At 46.7% G+C, this 27,033-nt stretch overlaps 1 protein-coding gene across 1 annotated transcript; it reads right to left on the bottom strand.

The window, feature by feature from the left end:
• Positions 1 to 13,676, bottom strand: LOC110088062 (E3 ubiquitin-protein ligase TRIM15). Its single transcript, XM_072989209.2, has 7 exons — positions 12,522 to 13,676; positions 8,801 to 8,896; positions 7,671 to 7,901; positions 5,769 to 5,791; positions 4,890 to 5,002; positions 3,593 to 3,649; positions 1 to 1,370 (listed from the first exon to the last, which is right to left on the bottom strand). Exons 1-7 carry the CDS (start codon positions 13,536 to 13,538, stop codon positions 790 to 792), a joined length of 2,118 nt encoding a protein of 705 aa, XP_072845310.2. The 5' UTR covers positions 13,539 to 13,676; the 3' UTR covers positions 1 to 789.
• Between the last annotated feature and the right edge of the window lie 13,357 nt (positions 13,677 to 27,033).

Genomic DNA, 27,033 nt, shown 5'->3' with positions numbered 1-27,033 from the left:
GAGCAGACAGTGAAATGTATTGAACACGACACACTTTCTTTTAACATTACGTAGCCATCTTAATTGCTATCCAAGTAGTATGTTGTATATTTTATGTTCAAGAAAATCGGAACACCCAGTTTAATATTCTGGTATTATATCTGTCCAATTCACCTCCAGATCAAGCTCAACACGAGCTAGACTAGAAGAGATCAAGTGGGCAAAAAAATTATCCTCAATCAAAACTACCACATTCGTAAGATTTAGACACAAATATGATCAAGGATAATCACATGAGTGTTAAGAACGCCCATAGACAAAGCTATGTTACACAAAACTTCTTTCGCCATCAGGTGTTAATTGAAGCCATTCCATACACTGGAACATTTGCTGGTAGGTATGAAAGCTAAAAGGCATGCATTCTCTTTAAAAAAAAGGAAATCATAAAACATTAAATGTGAACTAATACAAAATAGAGAAAAGTCCAAAATTTAATAGCTAAAAGTTTAACATTTCCTCAGCTCAACATGTTCAAACTTATCAGAAGTCGATATGTCATATAAACAAGGATGTCCTAACAGTGATGCTATTTTTCAAGGCCTATACAATCTACTCTTTCCAATTCCTGCATTTTCTGAGGGGAATATCATAAAACCTTGGTGCAAAAAGAAAACATCTGCCTTTTGCTCAGATTCTCCAGCAAATAAGGCAATCTCCAAGGTTCTGCTTTCTTACAATTAGCAGATTTCTCTGCTCTGGTGAAGGAGTGGACTAAAATTTTGGCCCTGAGCCTCTGGAAAGATCTTATAATCACGGACTCAAAACATCCATTTCATGGACCGCTGTGGGATATTTCACCCCCATGCGCCTGAGAAACACTGTCTGAGCTGGGAACCCTACTACCCATAGCAAGGGATGGGTACGAGGCCCATTGAAAGAAGCCGGTGGGAAAGTAAAGATGAGGTCATCTGTGTCTGCGTCACTAAATGTCACCCGCTCCCCCACGTAGTCCAGAGACACTCGGATGTGCTTTGGGCTTTTGCTCAGGGACAAGGCAGTCACTGGGGAGGTGAGAGCCCAGTGTTGCCCCTTCCACAGACCCACAGCCCAGATCCCTTCCTCTGGGCTGAAGTCCATCACTCCCTTCTTCTTTGAAGGATCCCGGGTGACCCCCACGGCCCAGAATTCTCCATCACCCACTTCCAGCTCCCAAAAGTATCTCCCAGAAGTAAAGCCATCACAGCCCAGAACTAAAGCCTTGGAATCCAATCGTTTGGGTGTGTCAGGGACATATTGTAAGGCAGGCAGCCTCTGCTGGGACTCTTCACATCCTGTGCTTCTTTGGTCCAATGTCGTAACAGCACCTGACAGGTCCGGATTGAAAGCCGCATCTGCAGCAGGCAGAAGAGAAACCGGTTTAGTTTGATGAAAAGAGAAATGGGTTCTGTTTCTATATCTCTCAAAAGCTTAATTCCCCCACCTCAGCTCTCTTTTTCCCCTAGACTTACACAACTCTATTTTCTGCATCTCTATTGCAGATTATTAGCTATGTTTTCAGAAACAATGCTCCAAACATCACAGGTAAAATAGTGAGTGGTGCAATATTTCAAGTGATCGACTCTCCTGGAAATCTAAATTGTATTAACAGTGTTTTGAATGCAATACCTAAAGAAGCAGTCGTGTTTCAGCATGTTGGCAAAATGAAAAGAAAAATGTCATAGACTAACAAATTTCTTTTTAGTGTAAGCTTTCAAGGATCAAAGTCCACTCCCTCTGAAGGCACAAAAATCACAGGAACCTCATTGGATCATTGCATAATTTTGCACTGAATCAGAAAATCCTTAAAATAACTAGTTATAAGGATCTTGGTTAGCAGGATGAGGAAAGACATGAGAGAAATCTTGAGAAAACTGCACAGATGACTAGTTATATCACAGATGAGGAAACTGGTGGTCCAACAGATATTATGAGACTGGAAGTAACCAACATTCTTCAGCAATGGCTGTGCTGGGTGGCGTGCCTCTTTTTGTGGACTGTAACTTTCGGAATTCTCCAAAAATTCCCAAGCTAGAATGCTGGGAGTTCCTGCCCATGTACAGACAACTACATTATGCTCACCTGGAACAGGCCTCTCTTCCACGTTGTCTCTAGTTTACTGCCCATGTCAAAATGGAACTATTGCAGTGCGTCCTGGGAAGCCCAGTCATTTGAGGAAGATCTTTGAGTAGTGAGCCTATAGCTCCTACCTGGGCCTCCCAGGAAACAATGGAATCACTTCCTTTTTTAAAAAGAAAAAAAGAAAAACAGGAAGTAGGCCTGAGACAGGCTAGAAAAGAGGCCTGTTTCAGATGAGTGAAATGGAGGTGCGTGCCCACACATTCTGCTTGGATATCATTGGAGTTACAATAGACAAACAGGCAGACAGACAGAAAATTGCACCCCCGAACTTAGTTGTAGTTCAACAAACAATATCTGGAGAGCCACATGTTCTTTAGAGATCAAGAGTCTAATACCCCCTAAGCTGATTCCAAGTTATCAGAAGAGATGGAGTCCAATGGTATTAAACTCAATCAAATACTTTAACCATGTGCTGTGAACCTGATAAATATTCCCACCCCAGGTGCACCTAATGCAGGTCCAGCCCTCAGAACTGGCCCACCCACTCATGCACCACGGCACTGCCAGCATCCTGCTCTTCCCGCCAATCGTGGAAGTAGCCCCACCGTCTCCAGGCTCAGCTGGCCACTCATCAGCCATGTGGGGAGACCTGTCCTCCCATCCCCCTGCCTGGAGTGGCCAGCTCAATTGGAGATGGTGGAACTACTTCCATAATTGGTGGGAAGAGTAGGATGCTGGCGGTGGACAGGCCGGTTCCAAGGGCCAGACCTGCATTAGATACAACTTGGATGGGGATATTCCTATTTATCTACAAATACGAATATCCCCAGCTCTACTGTGGACCACAAGCAACACAGCTGCAGGACCAGCTAAAAAGTTTTAACTGACCTGAGAATACCAAGCCATCTAAGAATTAGAGAAAACAGGCTACATATAAAGTAGCATCAAATTATTCAAGACATGCATCCTCTCTGCACCTAATTTTTGAATTTACGGTTTAAATGCTGCCCTTCTTTGAAGCCCAATTGATACCAAGCTCCTTGCATTGTGTTCTATGACAGAATCAACAGGTGCAAGATTGCACTGCAAATAAACACATGCAGAGAACGATTGGCTTAAAAACAAATCGTTTATAGACCCTATCTAAAAGACCCTAAAAGTCAGCAAGATTATAACCCCCAAGAAGCACTGCAACACCTTCCTTTTAGAACATTAACATCAGGAAGTAGGCCTGAAACAGGAATCGAGTCTTTGAGACAAAGAACTTCTCTAGGTGAGCAAAATATAGGTGTTCCTAGGTATGGGTCTGCAGCCTGAACTGCCAGCATCTGAATGGCACATCCTTATTGCTTAATACAGCAATACATTCAAGGGCTTCTCCTCCCTTCACAAAACTCTGGTTACCTTGATTTGAATGTTTTAAAAAACTCTGATCAGAAATGAACCAAGAGAAGACGTATTTTACAAATTCTAAAAAACCACTATGAACACCCACCTTTATCATTCCGTGTTCTCATAACCTCTCCTTTCTCAACAGCAGTCACTAAATTATCTAGACAAAGAAAGTTAGATTTTAAAACATATATTATAAAGGATGTTTTAATTTTAAAAGAAGTCCACAGAAGAAAAATAACCTATTCCATAATTTGCCAAGTGACTTTGCTACCCAACTGACCACTACAACTAGAGCCTCATTCCTTTTCTACAGAAGAACGACTGCAACTGATTACAAATCGTTTTAAACAGCCTTCTGCAAAAGGGTACAATCCAGATGTTTTGAGCAACAACTTCCACCGTCCCCCGTTACTAGCCTATGCTAGCAAGAGTTGACAATCCAAAGTATCTGCAAAAAGGTAAAGGTAAAGGTTCCCCTTGACCATTTTTGTCCAGTCGTGTTCGACTCTAGGGGGCGGTGCTCATCCCCGTTTCCAAGCCACAGAGCCAGCGTTTTGTCCGAAGACAATCTTCCGTGGTCACATGGCCAGTGCGAATTAGACACGGAATGCTGTTACCTTCCCACCGAGGTGGTCCCTATTAATCTACTCGCATTTGCATGCTTTCGAACCGCTAGGTTGGCAGGAGCTGGGACAAGCGACGGGCGCTCACTCCATCGCGTGGATTCGATCTTACAACTGCTTGGTCTTCTGACCCTGCAGCACAGGCTTCTGCGGTTTAGCCCACAGCGCCACCACGTCCCCTAAAGTACCTGGAAGGAAGTAGCTTATGGGAGACTGTTTTAGGGCAATGGAATGGAATTTAAAAACAGTGCTGTTCTTCCCACAACTCTGAGCAAAATGGCCTCTGGTAGCTGAAGCTCACTAGCTGGATAGCTCAGTGAGTTAGGTATCTGGCTACAGAGCCAGGAGCTAGAATTTCTGTTTCCCACTGTGCATCCCAGAATAGCCAGCTTGTGTGACCTTGGGCAAGCTGCACAGTTCCAGGAAAAGTGAATGATAAACCACTTATTGAGTACTCTATCTAGAAAACCCTAAAAGGGCTGCCGTAAGACAGAACTGAGTTGATGACACATGGTTAGAAAGAGAGACAAGGAAAGCAAGATATAACCTCCCTTGATGAGAAACTGGGCCCGCTGAGCTGACAACCCACCTGCCATTCAACCACACAGAGGAACATCACTTTCCTTTCCCATTTCCTTCTGTTATTTCTTTCAGAGAGTAAGGCTGGTGGCAGACTGCCTTGTCTTTGAAACTGGCATGTACACCACGCCAGCAGCCTTTGTAGATGTAGAGCCAGATACAAACACCATAAATCAGTAAATGCCTTTCCCATACCTTGGAATATTTTTAATGTTTCTTTCAGAGCCACCGTTTTCCGAGAGAAATCATCCAGTCTCGCTTCCAGCTTAGGAGTTTCTTCAGATACATCACAATCCCCTACTGCACATCTACATTTTTGAGGAGAAAAACAACATTCCCAGTTTTAAATACAAATCAGGAAACCATTCTTTGAATTCCTCTCCAGTGATTGTTGTGTGCTACAACAACTTTATGGCATTTGGGGATTTTAGTGATGGGAACAAGCAGATTCTGTACCACACCACCCTGCCCCCCGGGGTTCAATGAGCGTTAGAAATCACTTTCAAGGTGTAATACATTAAAGACTCAGGTGACAGATTCTGGGCATCACAGTGGCAACAGAAGAGGAGACCAATTAACCCCATTTCTCCTAGCATAATCCATCAAGATGTTCCTCAGCTTCCAACCATTTTTAGCTGGCTTGCCTCCTTCATGGTGGATTATGTTCTATAGTAATTAAGACATCTCAATGTCCTGCTTCATGGACCAACTGGATGTAGACTGATCCCAACTGCAGAGAGACGGTATATCAAGTGATTCAGCAAAGCATCCAAAAACCACCACCCCCAAGACACCTTTGCTACCACTCAATCACATATTTTATCTGTGTTGCTTTATGGAACTGAATATATATGGCTGCACTTATTTCCACAGTGGGGTAAATTGCCTCTGTGGGTCTCTGGGTGTAAAAGGCTGGGTTAGTCACATCTCCTCATGAAGTGGATATGGGAAAAGGAGAAGAACGGAAAACATACAACTTTTCATGGCCTGTGACCAGCAGCATTTTTTTTGGACTGCCAAACCTACCAGATGTCATTTCGCAGGGAAGAAGAAGCAGAAGAAAGAACCACCTACCTGCTCATGTTTTTTTTAATGTCCTAGGGGAGAGAAAGAGAGAGAAAAAATGGAGCTGAGTCCTACAATGCTTGGCATCAGAAGCGTGGCACAGGTGAACGGGGAGCATGCCTCTGCGCCCCATCTCAGGTTGCAGAAGGACTCCAACGAGCGCGATCAAAGGCATGAGGGCGGAAGCTTTGTTCTAGCCTCTGGTGCTTACAAGGCAGGGGTTAAGTAGCCTGCCCCCCCGGTCACCCGTAGGCTCTTACCTGTTGATCCCAGAGGTGGAACATCTGGTGTTTGCTCCAAGACAAGAGGTGGGGGATGCTCCGGTTACACACGGGAGCCTTCAGGCCACGCTGCTCTCCCTGGCGCTGCAACTGTTTCTCTGAGGAGAAGGGCTGCCCTAGGGCTTTTAGCAGCCTTCTCCTCCCCAAACTGGCCTCCCACCCTTCTTACCAGTGAGCAGGCTGGCTCTGCGCCCCCTCCGGCCTGCCCACCGGCTGTGTCTCGTCTGGAGCCACCAGCTCCTTCCCTCTGCCATGCCGCCCACTAATTTTGCTGCCGGGTAGGCACGCCACTTCGCTGCCGAAGGAGGGGTGCGTGGGGTGCACGTCGCTTCAGCCCAACAGAGGAAACTGTGCCTTGTTCCCAAGGCCCAGAAGGAGAGAGACCCCATAGGGCCCCCCCGCAGGTCCCCATCCCAGAATCACTGTGTCTCTTCACCATCACCTGTAGGGCCTCAGAGAGACACTCTGCATGTCACAGGTTACCTAAAAATCTTGTCCTTGTTGCTTGTGATCAGAGGGCTGGTTGCAAAATAATTAGGAAAAAAAAAGATTCTGTGCCAGGAGGTCAAGTGCGCAGGAGATCAAGTGCGCAGGAGGTGCTGCTTGATTTTTAAAAAACAATCCAGCCTCACATCCTTGGAATAGCTACAAGTGACGTTCGCCTTGGAATAGCTACAAGTGACGTTCGCCATGGAGTGGACCACAGGAAGACCCTAAGGAGATCCCAGAAAATGCAGGCTTTTTTGCAGGAACAAATACCCCATCACTCACTTTTGTCTTCCTCCAGAAAATCATCACAGACACAAGCTCCTCCCCCACCCTCTATATCCTTTTTAGCATGCACTCTTAACACCCTTCCTCCAGAGGCTGTGTTTAAGAGTAACAGCTCATTCAGTCCTACAAGTACCCAAACACCCTTCAGAGAGAACCCACAGGAACACGACGGTACGTACTAGAGGTCTGCATGCCAGCCACAGGTCCCGACATGAACCTGAAGGAATGGGATCATCCAGCCCAACTTCTCAACAGCCTTCAGGTCAGGCTGAAGGACCTGGAAGTACATCTGCCAACAGCAGAGTGCTATGGTGTCACAGCTTTCCACGACAGGTGAGAGCTCTAGCATTCCACCTCTTCAGTGGAAAAGAGGACAAGCTGTGCTCACAACAAGGGCTCCCATCCTTGCCTTATGGAATGTTGGCTTTGTGACATTCCATAAAGATGGGAACTTTCTGGACCCTGGAGTCTTCCACTCCACCGTTGTGGCTTTGTTTCCAAATAAACAACCACATCACACGCAGGGACCAATATTGGCATCTCAGCACACTGGAAAGCTGATGGGCCTCCACATCCTAATGCCAATAATACTCCCCTGCCCACCCGCCCCAGAATCTTCACAGCCCACCAGCATCCTGTGTGCACAAAAAGCCAACAAAAGAGGATCCCTTTGCAAGTTAATTCCAGGGAGGAAAAGGGCAGAGCTCAGCCTTGACCACTTACAGTGGCAAGAAAGCAGCAGCCCCTTTATTCGATTATTTGTGGTTTACCTGGAGCTCCAATACATGGGGCCCCTAACTCGCAGTCAAACACAATTCCAACAAGTGAGAGATCTCCATTGATAGTAAAGTCTCACCTGTAAAAATTCACTTGCTGGCTGCTTACATTTCACCTCCATCTCAGTGATCACGTCACCAAGACGGGATAGCTCTTCTGAGAGCCTGGTGACCATTTCATCTTTCTGCTTCTCTATTTCTTTGTCTAGTTCTTCTAGCTTGGTTAGCAGGCACTGCTCCTGATCTTTCAGAAATTGGTGCAGGCGCTCAAATTCAGAGACAATCTCCTGTCTCTCTGCTTCAATCTTTTCCTGAAACAACCACAGGCAAAGTAACAAAAGATCAGAGAGTTGTTTCAGTGGTACATAAGAATGTTAACGCTCTAAAAAAATGATAATCAAAACAAGCTGCTTGAATTTGGAAAACTGCATGGGCAATAACACAGACACAAGGTATGGAACTACAGCAGACTGACAAGGGAGGTAGAATCAAAACAACCAAAGACGTGTTTGGAGCAAAGCATTCTCTAACCCCACAGGTTTTACATTACTTCCCTCCCCCTACCCTGTTATCCCATAGCGTTGCTGCCTCCCCCTCTTGGGGAGGTATTGATAACTTGGAGCATGTCCTGCTCTTATCTAACATCTTCAACCCAGTTTCTTCAATCTCTGGATCTGGCAAACTAGCCAGCCTGGTTGGAGGCAACAGGGGGCGACAGCAGAAAAAGGAACCTGCACAGCACCCTTTGAGGGCTGCTATCCAGGACAAACATCCCACTCGTCCAACACATGGGGACCAGCCATGGACAAAATGTGCTGCAGGATGAAATCAGAGTATTTGTTTAGATTGTCAACTAATTGCCACACAATATTCCACTAGTAGTCAAAAACATGAATAAAACATGTCACTTGATAGAGCAACTATAGATATTATTGTTTTACAGTAGAATTTAAGTCCTCAAAAGTGAAAGAACATCTAGTATAGATTGGCTATAGAAAACAAAGCACTGTAATCACCCTAAGATTGGCCACATCAGGTTCTATAGTCTTTTACCAGTATTCCCATTTATTACACTGTAGGCAGAGGCAGGAAGCCTGACAGCCTTCAAGTTAAAAGGAATGTGAACTATGAGGACAAGTGGACTATCAAGAGCTAAACATACCCACCCTCATGCCCTGTGCCTCTGCCTTTGATGGGTAAGGGTACTTACCATATATCCCTGTAGTTTCTTTTCTCCAGTCAGTTTCTGATTCCACAGCAAGTTCTTCTCTTGCTTCAAGATCTCTAGTTGCGCCAGAACCCGCTCCTGAGCAAATAAAACATGGATTCAGACAGGAAGGAGAAGATTACAGGTAACAACAGCTTGGGAGCCCACACACTAGCATGAAAATATTGTGCAGGACAGACATGATCTGTGTCCCCACCTCTGGGCAGCAAGGTGTCTGCTTTCTTTTAAAAGAATCATGAGTGTAAAACCTGTAGCCAAAAGATAGGAATGCAATTCCCTGTGCCTGGACTACACAACCTGTGGTTTTCTGGAACTAGCAGTTAGACAGCTTCATTTCTGAAAAGGAAGCTAGAGCAAACTTGGTACTAATCCACAAAACCTTCCCAACTAGGCATTTTCTTCTAATGAGATACATTTAGGTGTCTGCAGCTGTGGGTCTGTCAGGTAGAACTCTCGGAAGGAAGAATTATGGGATTTGTAGTCTAAGAAATAAAAAAACTTCCCATGACTAGTCATCAATACAGCATACTAAACCAGTGGTTCCCTAACTTGGGTAACCCAGGTATTCTTGGGACTTTATTTCCCAGAAACCTTCATACAAGCTGTGCTGGCTCAGGTTTCCGGGAGCTGCAGTCCAAGAACATCTGAATTACCCAAGGTTGGGAACCACTACACTAAACCCAGTCTACAATCCCCTGAAACTGAGGCACTCTCTCTCCCCTCTGCCGCAAATTCATAGTCATTTATGTTTCCAGATTCAGAAGAATAGCATTTTTCATAGAGATCTTTAAAAGGTACAAGTATCATCAAGGATCCAGACAAGGGCATGGGTTGGAGTGCCTCCAAAATTTATAGGGTCAAAGACTGGATTCAGGTATATCCCTAATAAACAAGCATTGTATTCAGTGCATGTCTCAGTTCAATTTGATGAGACAGAAAAAATATAGCAACAAAAACAGTAATAGAACAAACTGTGATGATCTAAACAGCTTTTATTCAATTAAGAATGCCTCACAGTAGCCTTGAAATACATGCTCAGGTTCTTCCCTCAATCCCACATCCCAGAACTCAATTTCTTGTGGATTTTATTTACTATTTCCAGTGTCATATCCAAAGTTTCTGAACCTAAACATAACAAACACTACACTGCGAAAAGAAAAAAAGCCACAGAAACAGCTCTGTCCAGCTTTCACATCTATACATAACTGTTAGAAATACAATAGTGTGGATGATCTTGGCCTTCATCTCCAACGACATGTCCTTACATCTGAGAACATTTTTTTTTAATTCTTTCATTGCAGACCTTCTAAATCTCAAGTTAAAAACTTTGTAAGGTTCTTTACAACTTCTCATAGGGTGATACATCAGAGAAAGAATGTAAGAGACCAACTGAATTTCTAATGCTATCTAGTTTAATTTTGAATAAATTATATCTATTCATATACATTTATGTCCCCTACTGTTGCTGGCTGGGCATGGGGGACACAGGCACACCTTGATGTTTCTGTGGGGATCTCTCCAAGGGCTGCCGTTCTCCTCCTTTTTTGCAACTTTGGGGTCCTTCACCCTACAGTTGCTTCCTCATAATTCCCAGATCACATCTTCCATGGCTGTTTTCTTCTGATTTTTGTTGACCGTGTTCATAAGTTCTTCTTCTAGTAGCTTACTAATTCAAAGAACTATTTCTTCTCTACACAGAGCAGTCTGCCATTTCCACTTTTCTTGCACAAGTCAAGTATCTTTGACAGCAAAACAATCTTCTCCCCCCCCCCCAATGTTTCCACTGGCCCGGTCTTATCTTAACTAACTCCTTAACTAACTTTGTTACTTTCTATTATGACCAATCCAATTTCCTATTCATAATACTTTGTCTTCTCCTGATTTCTTGGTTGCAGTCTCCACTTGTACTGATGGTTGAGGCCAACTGTACAAAATCTTCAACCATTTCAAATTCATCATTGCCAACATTAAAGCTGTGCAGTTCTTCTGTTTTGTCTTTTTAATGTTCAACTGCAGCCCTGCTTCCGCACTTTCACCATAAGTCCTCTCAAGTCATGTAGTCAAAAAACAGCTGTAGTGCCAAAGGTTCATCATAAGCTTGTATGCTAAAGCAGTGGTTCCCAACTTTGGGTAACCCAGATGTTGAATGCAACTCCCAGAAGGCTTCATCACTGAAGGTGCTGGCCACCGTTTCTGGGAATTGCAATAAAAAAAAACACCTGATTTACCCAAGGTGGAGAACTATTGTATTAAAGCATAAGTTATGAAGACTCATTTTGTGATACATAAATTTACACCCACCTCTTAAAAATTTTGAAAGCCATCCCAGCAAATTCAGGTAGCCAGCTCAAGGCTGACTCAGCCAAGGATACTTCAGAGGCTGGCAAATCAGTACAGTGGTGCCTTGCTTGATGAGGATAATTCATTCTGTTGAAATTGCTGTTAAGCGAAATACGTTGAAATCGCTGTTAAGCGAAATCCTCATCAAGCGAAACGAAAAAGCCCATTGAAATGCATTGAAAACCGGTTCAATGCGTTCCAATGGGCTAAATACTTCAACGTCCAGCGAAGATCCTCCATAGGGCTGCCACTTTTGGTGCCTGTAAAGCAAGGAATCCATCCTAAAACACAGCGGGGAGCCATTTTGCACAGCAGGGCAGCCATTTTAGAGCCGCCAATCAGCTGTTTTAAAATCATTGTCTAGCGAAAAATCCGAAGCAGGGAACCGATCATCGTTAAGTGATTTCCCCTATCAAAACATCGGTTTCGTTGTTTAACGAGGTAATCATTAAGCGAGGCACCACTGTACCCAGTTTGGAAAGGGGGAGGGCAGGGAATGTGCAATCTGCATAATTAAACTATAAACTGCCCAGAGAGTGCTTTAAGTGCTATAGGTGGTATATAAGCAGCACACTTTGCTTTTTTCTTTCTTTTTTTGGTCGGATGTTCAGAATCTCTGTAGATCAGAGAACAACAAAAGGGCTCTATGAATCTTTACCTCCCAAACTACAGGTCCCAGGATTCCAAAGTATACAGCCATGACACTTAAAAGGGCATCACTCTTCTAAGTAGATAGGAACATTCTAAATGTTAAATGCACATTTTACACAGCTCCTGCCTGTGAAAATGGCAAAATATAACCAAGCAGTAAATAACTAGAATCATGTTTAAATGATTTTATTCAGAATAGGTTTTGTATTACTGATATATTAAGCCTCATTTCAATTTTTAATCTCTTGCTGACCACCCTAAAGCTGAAACCAGTTCTTGTAACCCACATCCACCAAAAATGAAAAAAAAAAAAACTAAAATCAGAGGTACTGTCACATCCAAAAATGCCATTCAGCATTATGCTAGAAAACTGTAAAATTCCCTTAATTGTGCCCATCAATGTATCATGTGAAAGATGAAATAGAAACAGGCCAAACAGAACATTAGGAGAACAACCAAGAACAAGCCCTAATGCACACAGCAGATAAACAGAGGCCATTTTCTCAAGCCCAACCTTCTGTCAGATCTGCTTTGACGGGGATACCTGCCGGCTTACAACCCTTTGCCAACTCTTTTATTCTATGATTCATCATCCTGTTACTTAATTTTTTTGCGCGTCCGCTCTAAAAGAAGATCGGATGAGAGTGGGACAACAGAACAAGACATTTGAGCGGGCATTTCCCGACACCGTCTCGGTTCCCATCGTCCTTACCCGGTAGTCTCGGGCTGCCCTCTCCACGTGGAAGATGCTGTGAGCGCGGTGCTCCTGGGACCGGTCACACTGCGCGCAGATCGGCGCCTGGTCCTCCTCGCAGAAGAACTGGAGCACCTGCCGGTGTTTCTCGCACAGCCTCCCTCCGTTCCCATCGCCCGCTCCTCCCAAGGCCGAGGGCGACGGTGGCGGCGCCCCTCTCGGGGACACGGCGGTGGCCGTTGGGCTGCCGGTGGCGACGGGGGCGGCCACGGGCGAGGCTCCTGCGGCTGCTGCTGAGGCGGGGACGGAGGCCGTGGAGGAGGCGGGCGACGGAGGGGTCAGCGGGGCCGGGGTCAACGGCTGCAGCGGAGGCGGCGTCGGGGCTCGGGCGGCGGAGGCGGCGGCCGCTGCTGCTACCACCGCCGTCGCCGCCGCCGTCACCGGTGGCGGGGGTGGCGGAGGCGGCGGCGGGGGCGGCGCAGGCGACGCTTGGGCCGCCGGGGTCGGCGTGAGGGGCGGAGCCGGGGAAGGCCCCGGTCCCGCTCCTCCTCCTCCTCCGGGGCCCGAGTCCAGGCGCTGCCGCTTGGGCCTCTCGGCCGCCAGGCTGGCCAGGAGCGGCGGCGGCGGCGGCTTGATGGGCCGGAGGTTCCGCTTGCGGGCGGTGGCGCCGCATTCCAGGCAGGAGATGTTGAGCTTGGGCTCGCCGAGGCGCTGCCCGATGCAGCCCGTGCAGAAGTTGTGGCCGCAAGGGAGGCACACCGGGTCCGGGCAGTAGACGCGGCACAGGGAGCACCAGGTCTCGCTCGGGTAGCGGGGCCCGGCCGGGATCTCGGCGGGGGTGGTGCCCGGCGGCGGCGAGTCCGGCGGGGAAGGCGGCGAGAGCGGGCAAGGCGGCGGGAGGAGCGGCGGAGGCAAAGGGCCGCCCACCCCGCCGCCCAGGCCCGCGTGAGGCTGCGAGGCCCTGAGGCGGCTGCGGAGGAGCCGCTGCTGCAGTTGCTGCTCCGCCGACATGCCTCCCAGGCCCCCTCCGCTCATGACGCCGCCCGGTCCGCTCTGGAAGGGAAAGAGAGAGGGAGAGAGAGACGGGCGCCGCGCAGCAAACGGGCGCCCGCGAGGACGGCAGTCGCGAGACCTTCACTCAGGAAGTGTGCCGATTGGGCTTCTCCAGAGGAAGAGGCGTGGCCGGAAAGGGTGGGCCCTGTTAAGCGGAAACGAGAGGCAGGGCGGGAAGCGTTCGAGTCGTAACCCTTTGAGCGCCGCCATAAGAAAGAAAAAAAAATTATAGGCTGGTGGGGTGGGATTAGGGGACACGTGGCCCTATCAAGTGGAAATAATTTTTTAAAAAAGAAACCCTTCAGCGCCACCAGTGGCCCCTAATGGGCGAGGTCTGCTTACTGTATTCCTATGTTGTTGTCACAATACTTGAACAGCTATGAAGGGGGGGGGGGCTCTTCCACCGCAGTTCACTTTTTTAAAAAAAAAAAACTGTGGACTAGTTGCATCTGGGACCCTGAAGTTCAAGGTTCATGAGTTTCATAGCAGAGCCGTCCTCTCATTCCCCCTCCTCCTTACATTTAGCAAACATGGTTAGGCAGATTGAGGTGAATTATTCAGAGAGCAGATTTTTGGGTGTCGTGACATAGTAATGAATCACTAGTTATTGAATGCATTGGTGCGTAGGGTATGTTTATCTTTCTGCTTTATACATCTTGTGTCAAAATACTGTAACAACATCTGGCAGAGTGGACTGCAGTCGACAAAAGTTAGGTGAAAATAAGTTTCTTAGTCCTCAAGATGACTATACAACAAGAACAAATATTTTGTATTTCTGTTGCAACACTCTAATCCACCCCCCCAATTTGTATATGGGTTGGGGTTTATTGTGGGTACTTGGGTGGATAAGGAGGGCCGCTTCAGGCAGCAAAATGCCTTGTTAGCTAGTAACAAGCTGTGCCAGCAGTTCTAATAGGAGTGATGGGATTTGCAGTCAAGGAATAACTGGGACCCCCCAGGTTCATATCTCTTATAAGCTTGCACACGCAGAGACATGGGTATTTTTCTTAGTTACCACATTTCTGAAAGGATGATGAAGAGCTGGAAAAGGTATAGAAAAATGTAATCAGAATGAGTGATGACTGCAGTAACTCCCCACAAAGATCACACTATTCGAGGCCATGTTTGAAAAGCAGGAAGAAAGGGGAGACATAATAGTGGTGTATAAAATTATGTCATGTGGAGAAACTACATAGGGTTACCAGTGACTAGTAAGGAGAATGATTATATGTAATCTCTAAAACTGGGGCAGTTATCAGTTACTGGAGAGCATGACCACTATTTGCATAAAAATGCCTGAGTACATGGTTGCAGTGAATGTATGTAATAACACATTTTTTGGCACAGCATGTATTAAGAGGAGGAACAGATTTTACTTTTTTGCGCTCCATGATCACTGCAGATGGTGACAACAGCCACGAAATCAAAATACGCCTGCTTCTTGGGAGAAAAGCGATGACAAACCTCGACAGTATCTTAAAAAGCAGAGACATCACCTTGCTAACAAAGGTCCGAATAGTCAAAGCTATGGTTTTTCCTGTAGTGATGTACGGAAGTGAGAGCTGGACCATAAAGAAAGCTGACCGCCGAAGAATTGATGCTTTTGAATTGTGGTGCTGGAGGAGACTCTTGAGAGTCCCCTGGACTGCAAGGAGAACAAACCTATCTATTTTGAAGGAAATCCATGGGGTCACGAAGAGTCGGACACGACTAAACAACAGCAACAACAACATGGTGGCACTGTGGATTAAACCACAGAAGCTTCTGTGCTGCAAGGTCAGAAAGTCGTAAGATCGAATCCACATGACGGACTGAGCTCCCGTCGCTTGTCCCACCTAGAAGTTCGAAAGCATGCAAATGCAAGTAGATAAATAGGTACCACCTTGGTGGGAAGGTAATGGCGTTCCGTGTCTAGTCATGCTGGCCACGTGACCACAGAAGATTGTCTTTGGACAAACGCTGGCTCTATGGCTTGGAAACGAGGATGAGCACCACGCCCTAGAGTCGGACACGACTTGACAAATTGTCAAGGGGAACCTTTACCTTTACCTATGTATTAAGAGAGGCATCAGTTTACATGAGTTTAACAGCCTCTTCTGATTTTGCCTAATGCACCCATTAGAACACTGTGAAATTGCAGCATTTTCTCATGTTTCTGTGCTTTTTGTTTATATTTTTTATCATGATGCCTTTCAACACATATGTAATATGGACCTAGCACATGTATTTGTTATTTTATACAGAGATTGAAATATTGGGTGTGACTGAGAAATTCTGTATTTGCATATATTCTTTAACAAAAGGACAGGTTACTTACCTGTAAACATGGTTCTTCAAGTGGATTCTCCATGAATACACACTAGTGGGTTTAGACAGCGCCTGCGCTGGCCTCTCGGAATTTTCTAGAGCTGTAAGAGAAAAGTAACAATGTTTGAGGCTACCCTTTACCGCGCATGTCTAGCCCGCCAACGGCTCAGTTCCATATGCCCGCCACAAAGAAGAGTTGGGACTCGATTCCAATGACGGACATGTGGGGAGGCCGGGCGGGACGTGTGTATTCATGGAGAATCCACTTGAAGAACCATGTTTACAGGTAAGTAACCTGTCCTTCTTCAACGTGGTTCTCCATGAATCCACACTAGTGGGTGATTAACAAGCAAACTTACTGGTTGGTGGGCCGTCATTGCAGCAATGACGTAAGGACAGCCCTTCCAAACTTGGTCTCATTCTTGGCCCGGAGGTCCAACTTATAATGGGTGACAAATGTGGACACATTAGACCAGGTAGCCGATCTGCAAATTTCTTGAATATCGACTCCTCGTAGTAAAGCTGTAGAAGTGGCCACAGCCCTCGTTGAATGGGCTTTTAGGCCCTCAGGAATAGGTCTGTGTTGTAGTTCATAGGCCAAAGAAATAGTGGAGACCAACCATCTAGAAAGAGAGGACGAGGAAGCAGCTGAACCCTTTTGCTGACCATAGAAGCAAAGAAACAGCCTAGTGGACGTCCTAAAATCTTTAGTCCTTGAGACATAATAGGCAAGTGCCCTTCGAACGTCCAAAGAATGAAGCATGCGCTCAACATCTGTCACTGCTTCAGGAAACAACGTTGGTAGAACCAAAGGCTGGTTAACGTGAAACTCAGAAACCACCTTAGGGAGAAAGGAAACATCAGGATGCAAAACAACTTTATCCTTGTAAAACTGAAGATAGGGAGAATCCGCACGCAAGGCTGCAAGTTCACTAGCCCTCCTAGCCGAAGTAATGGCTACTAGAAACAAGGTCTTGAAGGACAGGAACTTAAGGTCACAAGAGGTCATAGGCTCAAATGGAGGTTTGGTGAGGCTATGTAAAACAGTCTGCAAAGACCATTGTGGCACTGGTTTCTTCAACGGTGGTCTCATGTTGCTTAAACCCTTGAGGAAGGCCTTAAGCGTTGGGTGCGAGAACCAGCGAGATGACTCAGAACCCTGAGGTTGAAAGGCCACAATAGCCGCTGTGTAAACCTTCAGGGTAGATTTGGACAGTCCAAAGTCAAAAAGATGTCTGAGGTAGAGCAGGAGAGTAGACAAGGATACTGGGGATGACTGTAAGTTGCGATCCTTAGCGAACTTCAGGAAATTCCTCCATTTGTATTGATAAAGCAACTTTGTTGCTGGTTTACGAGCCTTATCAATGACTTCAATTAGTGATGGGAAATCCTCCACGCTGTCAAATGGAGGGTTTCCAGGTCGGGATGCAGAATCTTCCCGTCGTCCAGAGTGAGAAGATGTGGATGCAATGGTAATGTCGTGTAGTCCACTGCATTCTGAAACAGTGTGGAGAACCACGGTCGACGTGGCCACCAAGGGGCGATCAGGATCGCCTCCGCTTTCATTCGCAAGGCTCTGATGATAGTTCTCTGCAGAAGAGGTAGCGGAGGGAACAGGTAGACCAGCCCCACGTCCCACGGGATCATAAAAGCATCCCCGAGGGAGTCCTTTCCTCTCCCGGCCCGAGAAGCGTAATGCAGACACTTCTTGTTGCTGAGGGTCGCAAACACATCTACTCGAGGTTGACCCCACATCCGACAAAGTTTGAGGAACACCTGCTGATCTAATTCCCACTCGTGGGTCTGAGCAGAGCGGCGACTCAAGTCGTCCGCCAGCTGATTGTCCGTTGTAGCAATGTGGATGGCTACCGGAAAGATGTGTTGCTGGTAGCACCACTCCCACAGCTGAATAGTGAGGAACAGAAGAGACTTTGATCTTGTGCCTCCTTGCTTGTTCACGTAGAACATCGTGGTGGTGTTGTCCGTGACTAGCTGTATGGCCCTGCCCCTCACTAGGGGAAGAAAGGCCCTGAGGGCTTTTATGACTGCCAACATCTCCAAATGGTTGATGTGCAGCATCGATTCTTCTGAGGTCCAGAGGGCATTGATCTGATGGCCCTCGCAGTGGGCTCCCCAACCCGTGGGACTCGCATCTGTGGTGACCTGTCTGGTAAGTAGAATGGGTCTGAAAGGCTTGCCCACCAAGAGGTGGGGGAGGAACGTCCACCACTGTAGTTGACTTGCCAGCTCTGGTGTGACCCTGAGGCGCTTTCTTTGGTTGTCTGTCTCTGGGTTGAACATGGTGAGGAGCCAAATTTGCAGGGAGCGCATCTTCAACCGCGCGTGCGACAAAGTGGCTGTTGTCGATGCCATGAGGCCAAGCAGATGTTGAGCTAGCCTGGCCGACACCGTGCGTCGCGGTTTGAACTTGCGAACCGCCTTTCTGATCTTGTGGACGCGTTCTAGAGGAAGGAACATGCGGCCTTGCACTGCATCGAGATGTGCCCCTATGTAGTCCATCGTTTGAGAGGGCTCTAGATGAGACTTCTCGAGATTGATGGATAGTCCCAGGGCTTGAAGGGTGTTGAGGACGAATTGAGTGTCCCGATATGCCCTTAGTTTGGATTTGGAGACGATGAGCCAATCGTCGATGTACGGGTAAATTTGGATGCCCTGCAATCGCAGGAAAGCCGCCACCGGGGCCATACATTTGGTAAAGGTTCTCGGTGCCGAGGCTAGACCGAAAGGGAGAGCCACGAACTGGTATACCGTGTCCTTGAACATGAGACGGAGATACTTTCTGAATTTCCGGTGTATCGTCACGTGAAAGTAGGCATCCTTGAGGTCCACCACCACAAACCAGTCCCCTTTCTTCAACAGGTGAAGGATCCCTTCCAAAGTGACCATCCTGAAGCGACGAGGCCTGAGGTAAGCATTGAGGTCCCTCAGATCTAGTATGGGACGCAGACCGCCGTCCTTCTTCGGAACAGTGAAGTACCGGGAGTAAAACCCGTTCAGGATGTCTCGCTGAGGTACCACCTGGATGGCCTGTTTCTCCAGAAGGGTGAGAATTTCGTCCTCTAGGATGGGATCGAACGAGGTAGGCTTGATCCAGCCTAGAGGAGGCAACTCTATAAACTCCAGGCGGTAGCCGGAGCTTATAATGTTCAAGACCCAGGTGTCCTGTGTAATCATTCGCCAGTTCGGAAGGTAAGGAGAAAGTCTTGTGTGTGACCTGATGGACCGGATGGGATGATGAGAGTCAAAGATATTGTTTTGACCTTTTCACCCCAGGTTTGAAGGACTGCCGTTTGTACGCCTGAGGCTTGAAGCTGGAGGCCGATGAAGAAGCCTGTGAAGAACGTGGAGCTGCTTGAGATCGGAAGGAATGGTAAGTGGAAGGGCCGGATTGTTGATAGGTCTGCTGTTGATAAGGTTGTTGCTGGGGTCTAGGCCTCCACTGAGATTTGGAAGGCCTAGGCTGCTGTTGCACTGCATAGGATTTTGCAGTCTTTTTGCTCTTGTGTAAGTTCTCGAGATTTTCATCCGTGGAGCCATTAAAAAGTCCTGTAGCATCAAAAGGCAGATTTTTAATCCTAGCCTTGATGTCCTCCATAATATTGGCAGAACGAAGCCAGGCGTGCCTTCTTAAAGTAATGATGGATGCCAAATTTCTCGCGTTGGCATCAGCGACGTGACGGGAGGCTAAGCGTTGGTGCTTGGAAACGGTCAAGGCCTCCGCATGGGCATTGAGACAAGTCTGCCTGATGTCTTCCGGAGCTACTTGCAGGGCTGGCAAGACTCGTTCCCATAGTTGTTTCTGGTATGCACCCATAGCTACCAAGTAATTGAGAGCTCTGAGTGCAAAGGTAGTCATAGAATAAAGTCTTCTGCCCAAAACCTCCAAATCCTTGCCCTCCTTAGTGGTTGGAGTTGGATGACCTTTAGCTGGTAACCTCGAAACACGAGACTCCACCACCAAGGAATTGGGAGCTGGATGCTTTAACAAGAACGAAGTATCATCTCCATGTACACGATACATGTTCTCAGTACGCCTGGACATATTGGGAGGGTCAGCAGGGTGCTGCCAATATTCTTTGAGAAGGTCCATAAGTTCAGGCACGTAAGAGAGACTGACAGGGCGAGACCTTGCGAGGTGGATGTCCCCAAAAATCAGGTCGTCTGCACGCGAGGGGGATTTTTCTATGTCCAGTTTAAGCGCTGCAGCCATCCTAGAAACCATCTGAGGGTAAGAGGAGAAGTCCTCAGACGGGGAGGAGGGGTGTATGTCAGCTGCGTCTGAGCCTAGGGGCTCTCCTGGAGGTGGTAGCTCCAGAGAAGCCTCAGAAGTGTTTCCATCCTCTTGCTCAGAAGAGGAGTGAGGGTCCTGGCTTTCCTCATCAGAAGACTGGAGGATGCTAGGACGAGAGTCCGTATCCTTAGTCTTAGAGGTTTTACGAGGCCGGGGTGCCTGAGGTACAGGTTCAGGCACCGGGCGCACCGGAGGAGGAGGTGGTGTTGGTCGACCTGGAGGGTCAGTCGGCTTAACCGGTGCCGAGGGAGCAGGTTTGTCCACGATCGGACGCTTGCCATGTCGACCCCTCCTAGGCGGTGAGGCCGACGACGAGGAGGAAGAGGTGTATCGGGACCTCTTCCGACGTCGACGTCGGTCGCGAGAAGTCGAGGACGAGGACTCAGTAGAATCGTCGCGCCGACGACGCCGACGCCGGGACCGTTTCCTGTCCCTGCTATCCTCGGAGTCGGAGGAAGAGTAGTCTCGGCGTCGATGTCTCTTATGCCTATCGGCACCAGAACCGCATTTACGTTTGCGGTGGCGCCGGGGCTTCTTAGGCACAGGCTCCTCCTCTAACTCGGATGCTGGAAGCCGAGGAGAGGGGGCCGGAACAGGCTTAGCAGGTCTCACTGGTGTAGGTGGAGACTTGGAGCCTGGGGATCCCGGTGTCGAGGATCGCGATCCCGTCCCTAGCCCGGTTAGGATAGGGCTGCGAGGGACGCCCGGCAAATCAGCCACTATCTTCTCCAAGTGGCTCGTCGTCGGTGACTTCTCGACAACGGACGGTGGTTCTTGATGAGGAGGTAAAGAGGGAGCTAAGTCCGACACCGATTCCCGGTCTCGAGACGAATCCTCGAGTAAAGGAGAGGGCAATGAGGTCGAAACAGATGGGACAACGAGGGTAAGCTCCTTAGCCCTCGATGAAGACTTTGTTGACGTTTTTTTCTTTTTCAGAAGCTCCGACACCGGTGGAACCGAGGACTCGGCCGATGTAAAGAGGGAGACCGAAGCGGAGGTGAGTGTAGACGGGGTCTTCTTCTTCTTGGACTTGTCCTTAGAGGATTGCTTAGGTCCCTTCCCCTTAGATGACTCCGGCGCCGAGACAACTTTGATTTCGGAGCGCACGGAGGAGGTAGAGGGTACAGCCTCCATCTGAGAAGGTTGGGACGCAGACAAAGTCTGTTTCCACAGAAAATACTTCAGGCGTTGCTGGCGCGCCTTGAGTGTGACTTTCGTGAACTGCTTGCAGTGCCTGCAATGGGACACCGCGTGCGATTCCCCCAGGCAATACAAACAGAGGGAATGTCCGTCCTGAAAGGGAAGTTTTCTGGAGCACGCGGTGCAGAGGCGAAAAGGTCCTCTCCTGGGAGATGGCTTTTCTTTAGGAGGCATAGACCAAGAGAAAAGGGGAAAAAACCAACCGTAGCGGAGGGTCCGATTAACTGAGAGTGGAGCCGCGTCGACAGGAGCAAGAAAGGAAGTCCAATGAGGGATAATTGAACGATTCCTGTAGGCGCGTGGCGCCTCAGCAGGGAGCCCGTTAAGGCCTAATAGGCCCCAGCGGGAAGCCTTTTGAGGTAATCAGAGTCGGATAAGGCACAGTTCACCGAGCAAAAATCACCAGAGGCAGAAGCGTGGTCAGAAAACGGTCCAAAGTCAGGGTAGCCAGTAAAACAGAAAAAAGATAGTTCGCTAAAAACGAACCAAGAAGCCAAAGCTCTAACGAGAGGTCCCAACTCACTGGCGGAAAAAAGGAACTGAGCCGTTGGCGGGCTAGACATGCGCGGTAAAGGGTAGCCTCAAACATTGTTACTTTTCTCTTACAGCTCTAGAAAATTCCGAGAGGCCAGCGCAGGCGCTGTCTAAACCCACTAGTGTGGATTCATGGAGAACCACGTTGAAGAACCATTTGTTTTCCTCCCTCCCTCACTACTAATGAGCTAACTTTAAACAATGGTAATTTTGATCCATAGGCATAAAACAAAATCTGAAATTCACAGAGGGGCAGTTTCTTCAACTGACTTGTTCTAGGCTTAAAATTTAATCTAGAACTTTGGGTGTCCATGGAGACTCAGGTGGCGTCGGTGGTCCGCACCGCCTTTTTTCATCTCTGGTGGATAGCCCAGCTGCTACCCTATCTTGATGTGGGGGCGCTCACCACCTTGGTCCATGCGCTCGTAATCTCAAGATTAGACCACTGTAACACGCTCTACGTGGGGCTACCTTTGAGGCTGCTGTGGAAACTCCAAGTGGTGCAGAATGCAGCGGCCAGACTCCTCAGTGGAGTGAGAAGATACCATCACATCTCTCCTATCCTGGCCGCGCTGCATTGGCTGCCCATCCGGTTCTGCGTTGACTTCAAAGTTTTGATGCTTACGTTTAAAGCCCTAAACGGTTTAGGGCCTCGATACTTGGCGGAACGCTTACTCCCACCCAGCTCTACCCGTGTCACCCGTGCGAGTCAGGAGGTGAGGCTGAGAAGCCTGACGCCAAGGGAGGCCCGGAAGGAAAAAACAAGAAACCGGGCCTTCTCGGCGGTGGCTCCTTCCCTCAGGAACAACTTACCTCCTGACATTCGCGCAGCTCCCTCGCTGGGTATTTTTAAGAAACAACTGAAAACATGGATGTTTAGGCAGGCCTTCCCCCTTTCCAGCTAATTCCTAATTACAGTGGTGCCTCGCTTAACGATGTTAATTGGTTCCAAAAAAACACATCGCTATGGGAAAACATTGTTAAGCGAAACACCATTTCCCATAGGAATGCATTGAAAACCGGTTAATCTGTTCCAATGGGAATGGATTACCATCCTTAAGCAAAAATCGCCATAGGAAACATCGCTAAGTGAAACAATGTTTCCCCCAACGGAAAGCCATTCAAAAGCATTGCAGTCGGCTGCAATGCTTTTGAATGGCTTTCCGATCTCCATTTTCGCTCATTTTTAAGTGTCTTAAAATTTTTGAAACCTGTTTTAAATACTTGGATTCGGTAGTGCACCTTGTGAAACATGTGCAAACTTAATTTGGCTCTGTTCTGAGTCTTCGTTAATTTTTGGTGATTTTTTGTTTTCCCCATTTAAATCCATTGAACTGTCCTATTCTTTTTTTGCTTCCTCCCAAGTGGCTAGTACTTGGTGGTAGATTCAGCTATGGACTGGTTCTTAAACTGGCCCTTAAGAAATGTAAAACAAAAGAAGAAAAAACCTCCCCTCTTTGTCCCCTAATCTTGTCTCTCATTTCACGAAGGAAATTTTCAATTAAAAAAAATTATAGTGAAGGAGTACATCAGCATGTTTCTAATTTTAAAAAAAGTTACTTCCTCTGTCCCTTCATGGAGCAGAGGAAGTGTTTAATTTCCCAATATTATCAAGTTGCAAAGCTGTCTTAAGTCACTTAACAATAAGGCAAACTGAAAGAGGACAGCAAATTTAAAACTGCAAACTCTGCTTTGGTTAATTTCCAGCAATCAAATATGCTGGAAATGAACCAAAATGGAGCCACCCTTCTCACATCAAAAAAGTATTAAACTCTGACAAAGACCCAGAAAGATGTAGTTAGAAATGTTCTGGGGATGAGCTGGTTTGGTCCAGCAATTATATTGTGCATTTGCTGGGAAAAGAAGTGAACCAACCCATCCCTGTAGGACAATGCTCCTCTGATTGCACCCTCAGTCATTGCCCACCCCTGGAAGATAATGAGGGGGAATGGCATTCTTCAGAAATCCAGATTTGCTCTTAGGACCTCCAGTTGCTGAATCCTAGTTGAGATGACAGTAATCAAAAAAGAGAAATCTTCAAAAATCTGTTAGACACAAACACAGAAGAATTTTCTGAGTTCACTAAAGAGCTTTTAATGTAACAACACATTTTCCCTCAGGATCAAAATATGTACATATCTACCAACTCTTAACAAAGAAGAAAACCACAACTTCCAAAAGTGCAAGGTTTGTTACTATGGATGCAATCTCTAAATCACCTACCACTGCAATCCTATACATGTTGACTCGAAAGGACATCCTTCTCTTATGCTTAATAAGAATTACTCTCTGATAAGTGGTTCATGATCTGAGGGGTGTGTGTGTGTTTAAAGCAGCAGAGGCACCCTGCTCGGACCATGGGACACCAATATAAAACAGTTTTCCCTTAATCATCCATATTTCAATTGAAGTCAACAAGTCTGCAAAAGATACAACAGCAAACATTTCAACTTATTCGGTTCACTGGTTACAGTAACAGCTGCTCCAGTCCTTCAAACTAGGCTAAATTAACTGCTGTGCTTTTCTCAAGAGAACTCCAAGAGGGGCTGAGTTATTTCCAAAGTGTGTGGGAAACTATACATCAGAGGGTTCCCCTGAAAAGTCAGAACAGGTTAATCAGCATCTTTTTTTTCCAGCACAGATATAGCCAAGGACTACTGCCCAAAAGTTCTCCATATACTTATTTTTGGTGGCTCATCTAGCTTATCCATAAATAGACATGCCTCTGGTATGTTAGCCTTTGCTCCCTCCCTTTCTTGACTCTGCAAACAATGCAAAATCCAGCCCAGACATAATGGATTAAAATAAGAGAGAATAGCTGTAATGTACACAAAAATAAATAGAAACAATAGGATGGGCATGACTCCACTGTTGGAGAGGGGGAAGCAATGTGACAGAATTGGAGGAGGTTTTGTATGATGTCACACCCAACAACCTCCATCATGTGAGAAATCTAAGGCTAAAGCAGTGCTCATCAGATGGTCCTTCACCCTTTGCTGCAAGAGCTCCAGCCAAGGAAGTCTATTACTGTATGTGGCTTGGCAATCTGATCTTCCATCAACCCGCTTCAGAAGTTTCTCCTAGTTTTCAACTAAAAAGTTACTGCCCTGTAGCTTAAGTGCATCAGATCATGTGCCCCCACCAGGTGTTTGTTGGGTTACAATACCCATCAGCCTTTAGCCAGCATAGCCAATAGTCAGGACTGATGGGAGCTCCAGTTTTAACATCTGGTGAGCCACATACTCCCCATTTCTGTATTAGACCTAGCTGTGACCTTTGAACTAAAAGAGAACACGTCTTTGCCTTCCATAAATAAAAATAAAACATTACTACTGCTGTCAGTGCTACCAATAAGAAGGGTAGGAGGGATATATGGGAGGGACTGTGACTCATCAGTACAGCCTATATACATTTTGCACAGAAGAACCCTGGTTAAATATCTACCTTCTCTATTTTAAGGCTTTGTGTAGAAAAGGCTCAGGACTAGATGGGAAGTGAATGAAATGGAACCATCGACCAAAATTAATTAATTAATTAAAAAAAAAACTCTGAAATGGAGTTTTTGGGCTGGAGAACCAGATACATAAACCATTGAGTTATCCAGCAGTTCTAGCCATTGGCCATACTGGCTTTTTCTCTCTTCCCACAAGCCAGTTCCTGGGTTGGGATGATGATACACCATTGTCAATGCACTTTGAACTCTTCCCAACTGAGGTTCTGGGTGGAAAAAAGAGGGAGTGAATCTGCGGCGCACAATTTCCCATTTCAGTTGCCAGCCTTCTCTCCAACATGCCCAGAGCTTGAGAAAGAGAGGGAGAAAAAAGCCAGGGAAAGGGGCTGGGTTGGACCGACCACAGGCTGATGTGCAGTAAGAGTGGAGACCGAAGAGTCGCCAATGCCATTCTAAGGGAATGAAGCAAGGGAGAGAATGGGACGTTGGATCCACTCCATAAGCTCTACTGAAGAACTGGCTCCAACAGGCTCCTACCTCCATCCATTATCAGGTGGCAACAACCCTTCCATCAGGCTCAAACAGGAGCACTTTGCTAATTGTTTGGCTTCTCTCCTTGAGCTATTTCTATTTCTTTTTTATTTCACTTTAAATATTTATGTTCCACCCAAATCTCAAACATCCTTGAGCAGTTAACAAAAAACAAAAAAACAAAAAAACCACCCATTGATAAAATCACAAATTAACCAGGCTAAGTGGTACCTAAACATCAAAAATATTCCAATGTTAAGAGCAAGGGATACATAATTTAAATAGTAACAGGGCAGGTAAAAAATCAAAGGCTGAGTACCTCTTAAAAGTACAAGGTCTTTGCTTGGTGTCTAAATGTTACCATTGAGGATGCTGGGCAGATTTCCATTGGGGAGGGGAGCACTATTGAAAAAGTTCTTTCCCCAGTGGGTGGCACAGGACACTCTCTGAATAAATAGGCATACTCCAGGTATCCCTTATGAGAACTTTGTTGCTCAGAACTCACAGCCAGAGATCACCTGTTGTTGTTTTATCCTTCTCCCTCCCAATGTCATTTCCTTTTGCATTGTGTCTTTTGGAACATAACCCTGGTGGGAGGAACTGTCTTATTATGGTTCATTTGCTCTTGGAAACTTTTATGGCTCAAGCATGGGGTAAAAAAAGTTTCAAGAAAGGCAGAAAACAAATAATATTTTGAAAGAGACGATTTGTTCAGATGTAAAAACAAGTCGTCTTTTAAAAAAGCTGAAATGCTCATTACCAAAGCCAGAAAAAGAATTATTTTGGTGGTTGTTGTGGGTTTTTCGGGCTCTTTGGCCGTGTTCTGAAGGTTGTTCTTCCTAATGTTTTGCCAGTCTCTGTGGCCGGCATCTTCAGAGGACAGCAATCTTCAAACATTTTGCCACAGAGACTGGCAAAATGTTAGGAAGAACAACCTTCAGAACACAGCCAAAGAGCCCGAAAAACCCACAACAACCATTAGATCCCGGCCATGAAAGCCTTTGCGAATAAATTAGTTCGTTTTTTTTTAAAAAAAGCTACAACTAAACTTAAAAAACAAACACCCAAAATTCAAGACTTGTTTCTAAATAAGTGCAAGGGTTATTGTTAGCTGAGGTAATACCAGACTGAAGTGTAAAGAA

The sequence above is a fragment of the Pogona vitticeps genome, chromosome 2 (genome assembly GCF_051106095.1).
Source record: "Pogona vitticeps strain Pit_001003342236 chromosome 2, PviZW2.1, whole genome shotgun sequence".
Classification (NCBI taxonomy): domain Eukaryota; kingdom Metazoa; phylum Chordata; class Lepidosauria; order Squamata; family Agamidae; genus Pogona; species Pogona vitticeps.
The sequence above is the reverse complement of the archived record's forward strand: the minus strand, read 5'-3'. Positions and strand labels throughout refer to the sequence as shown.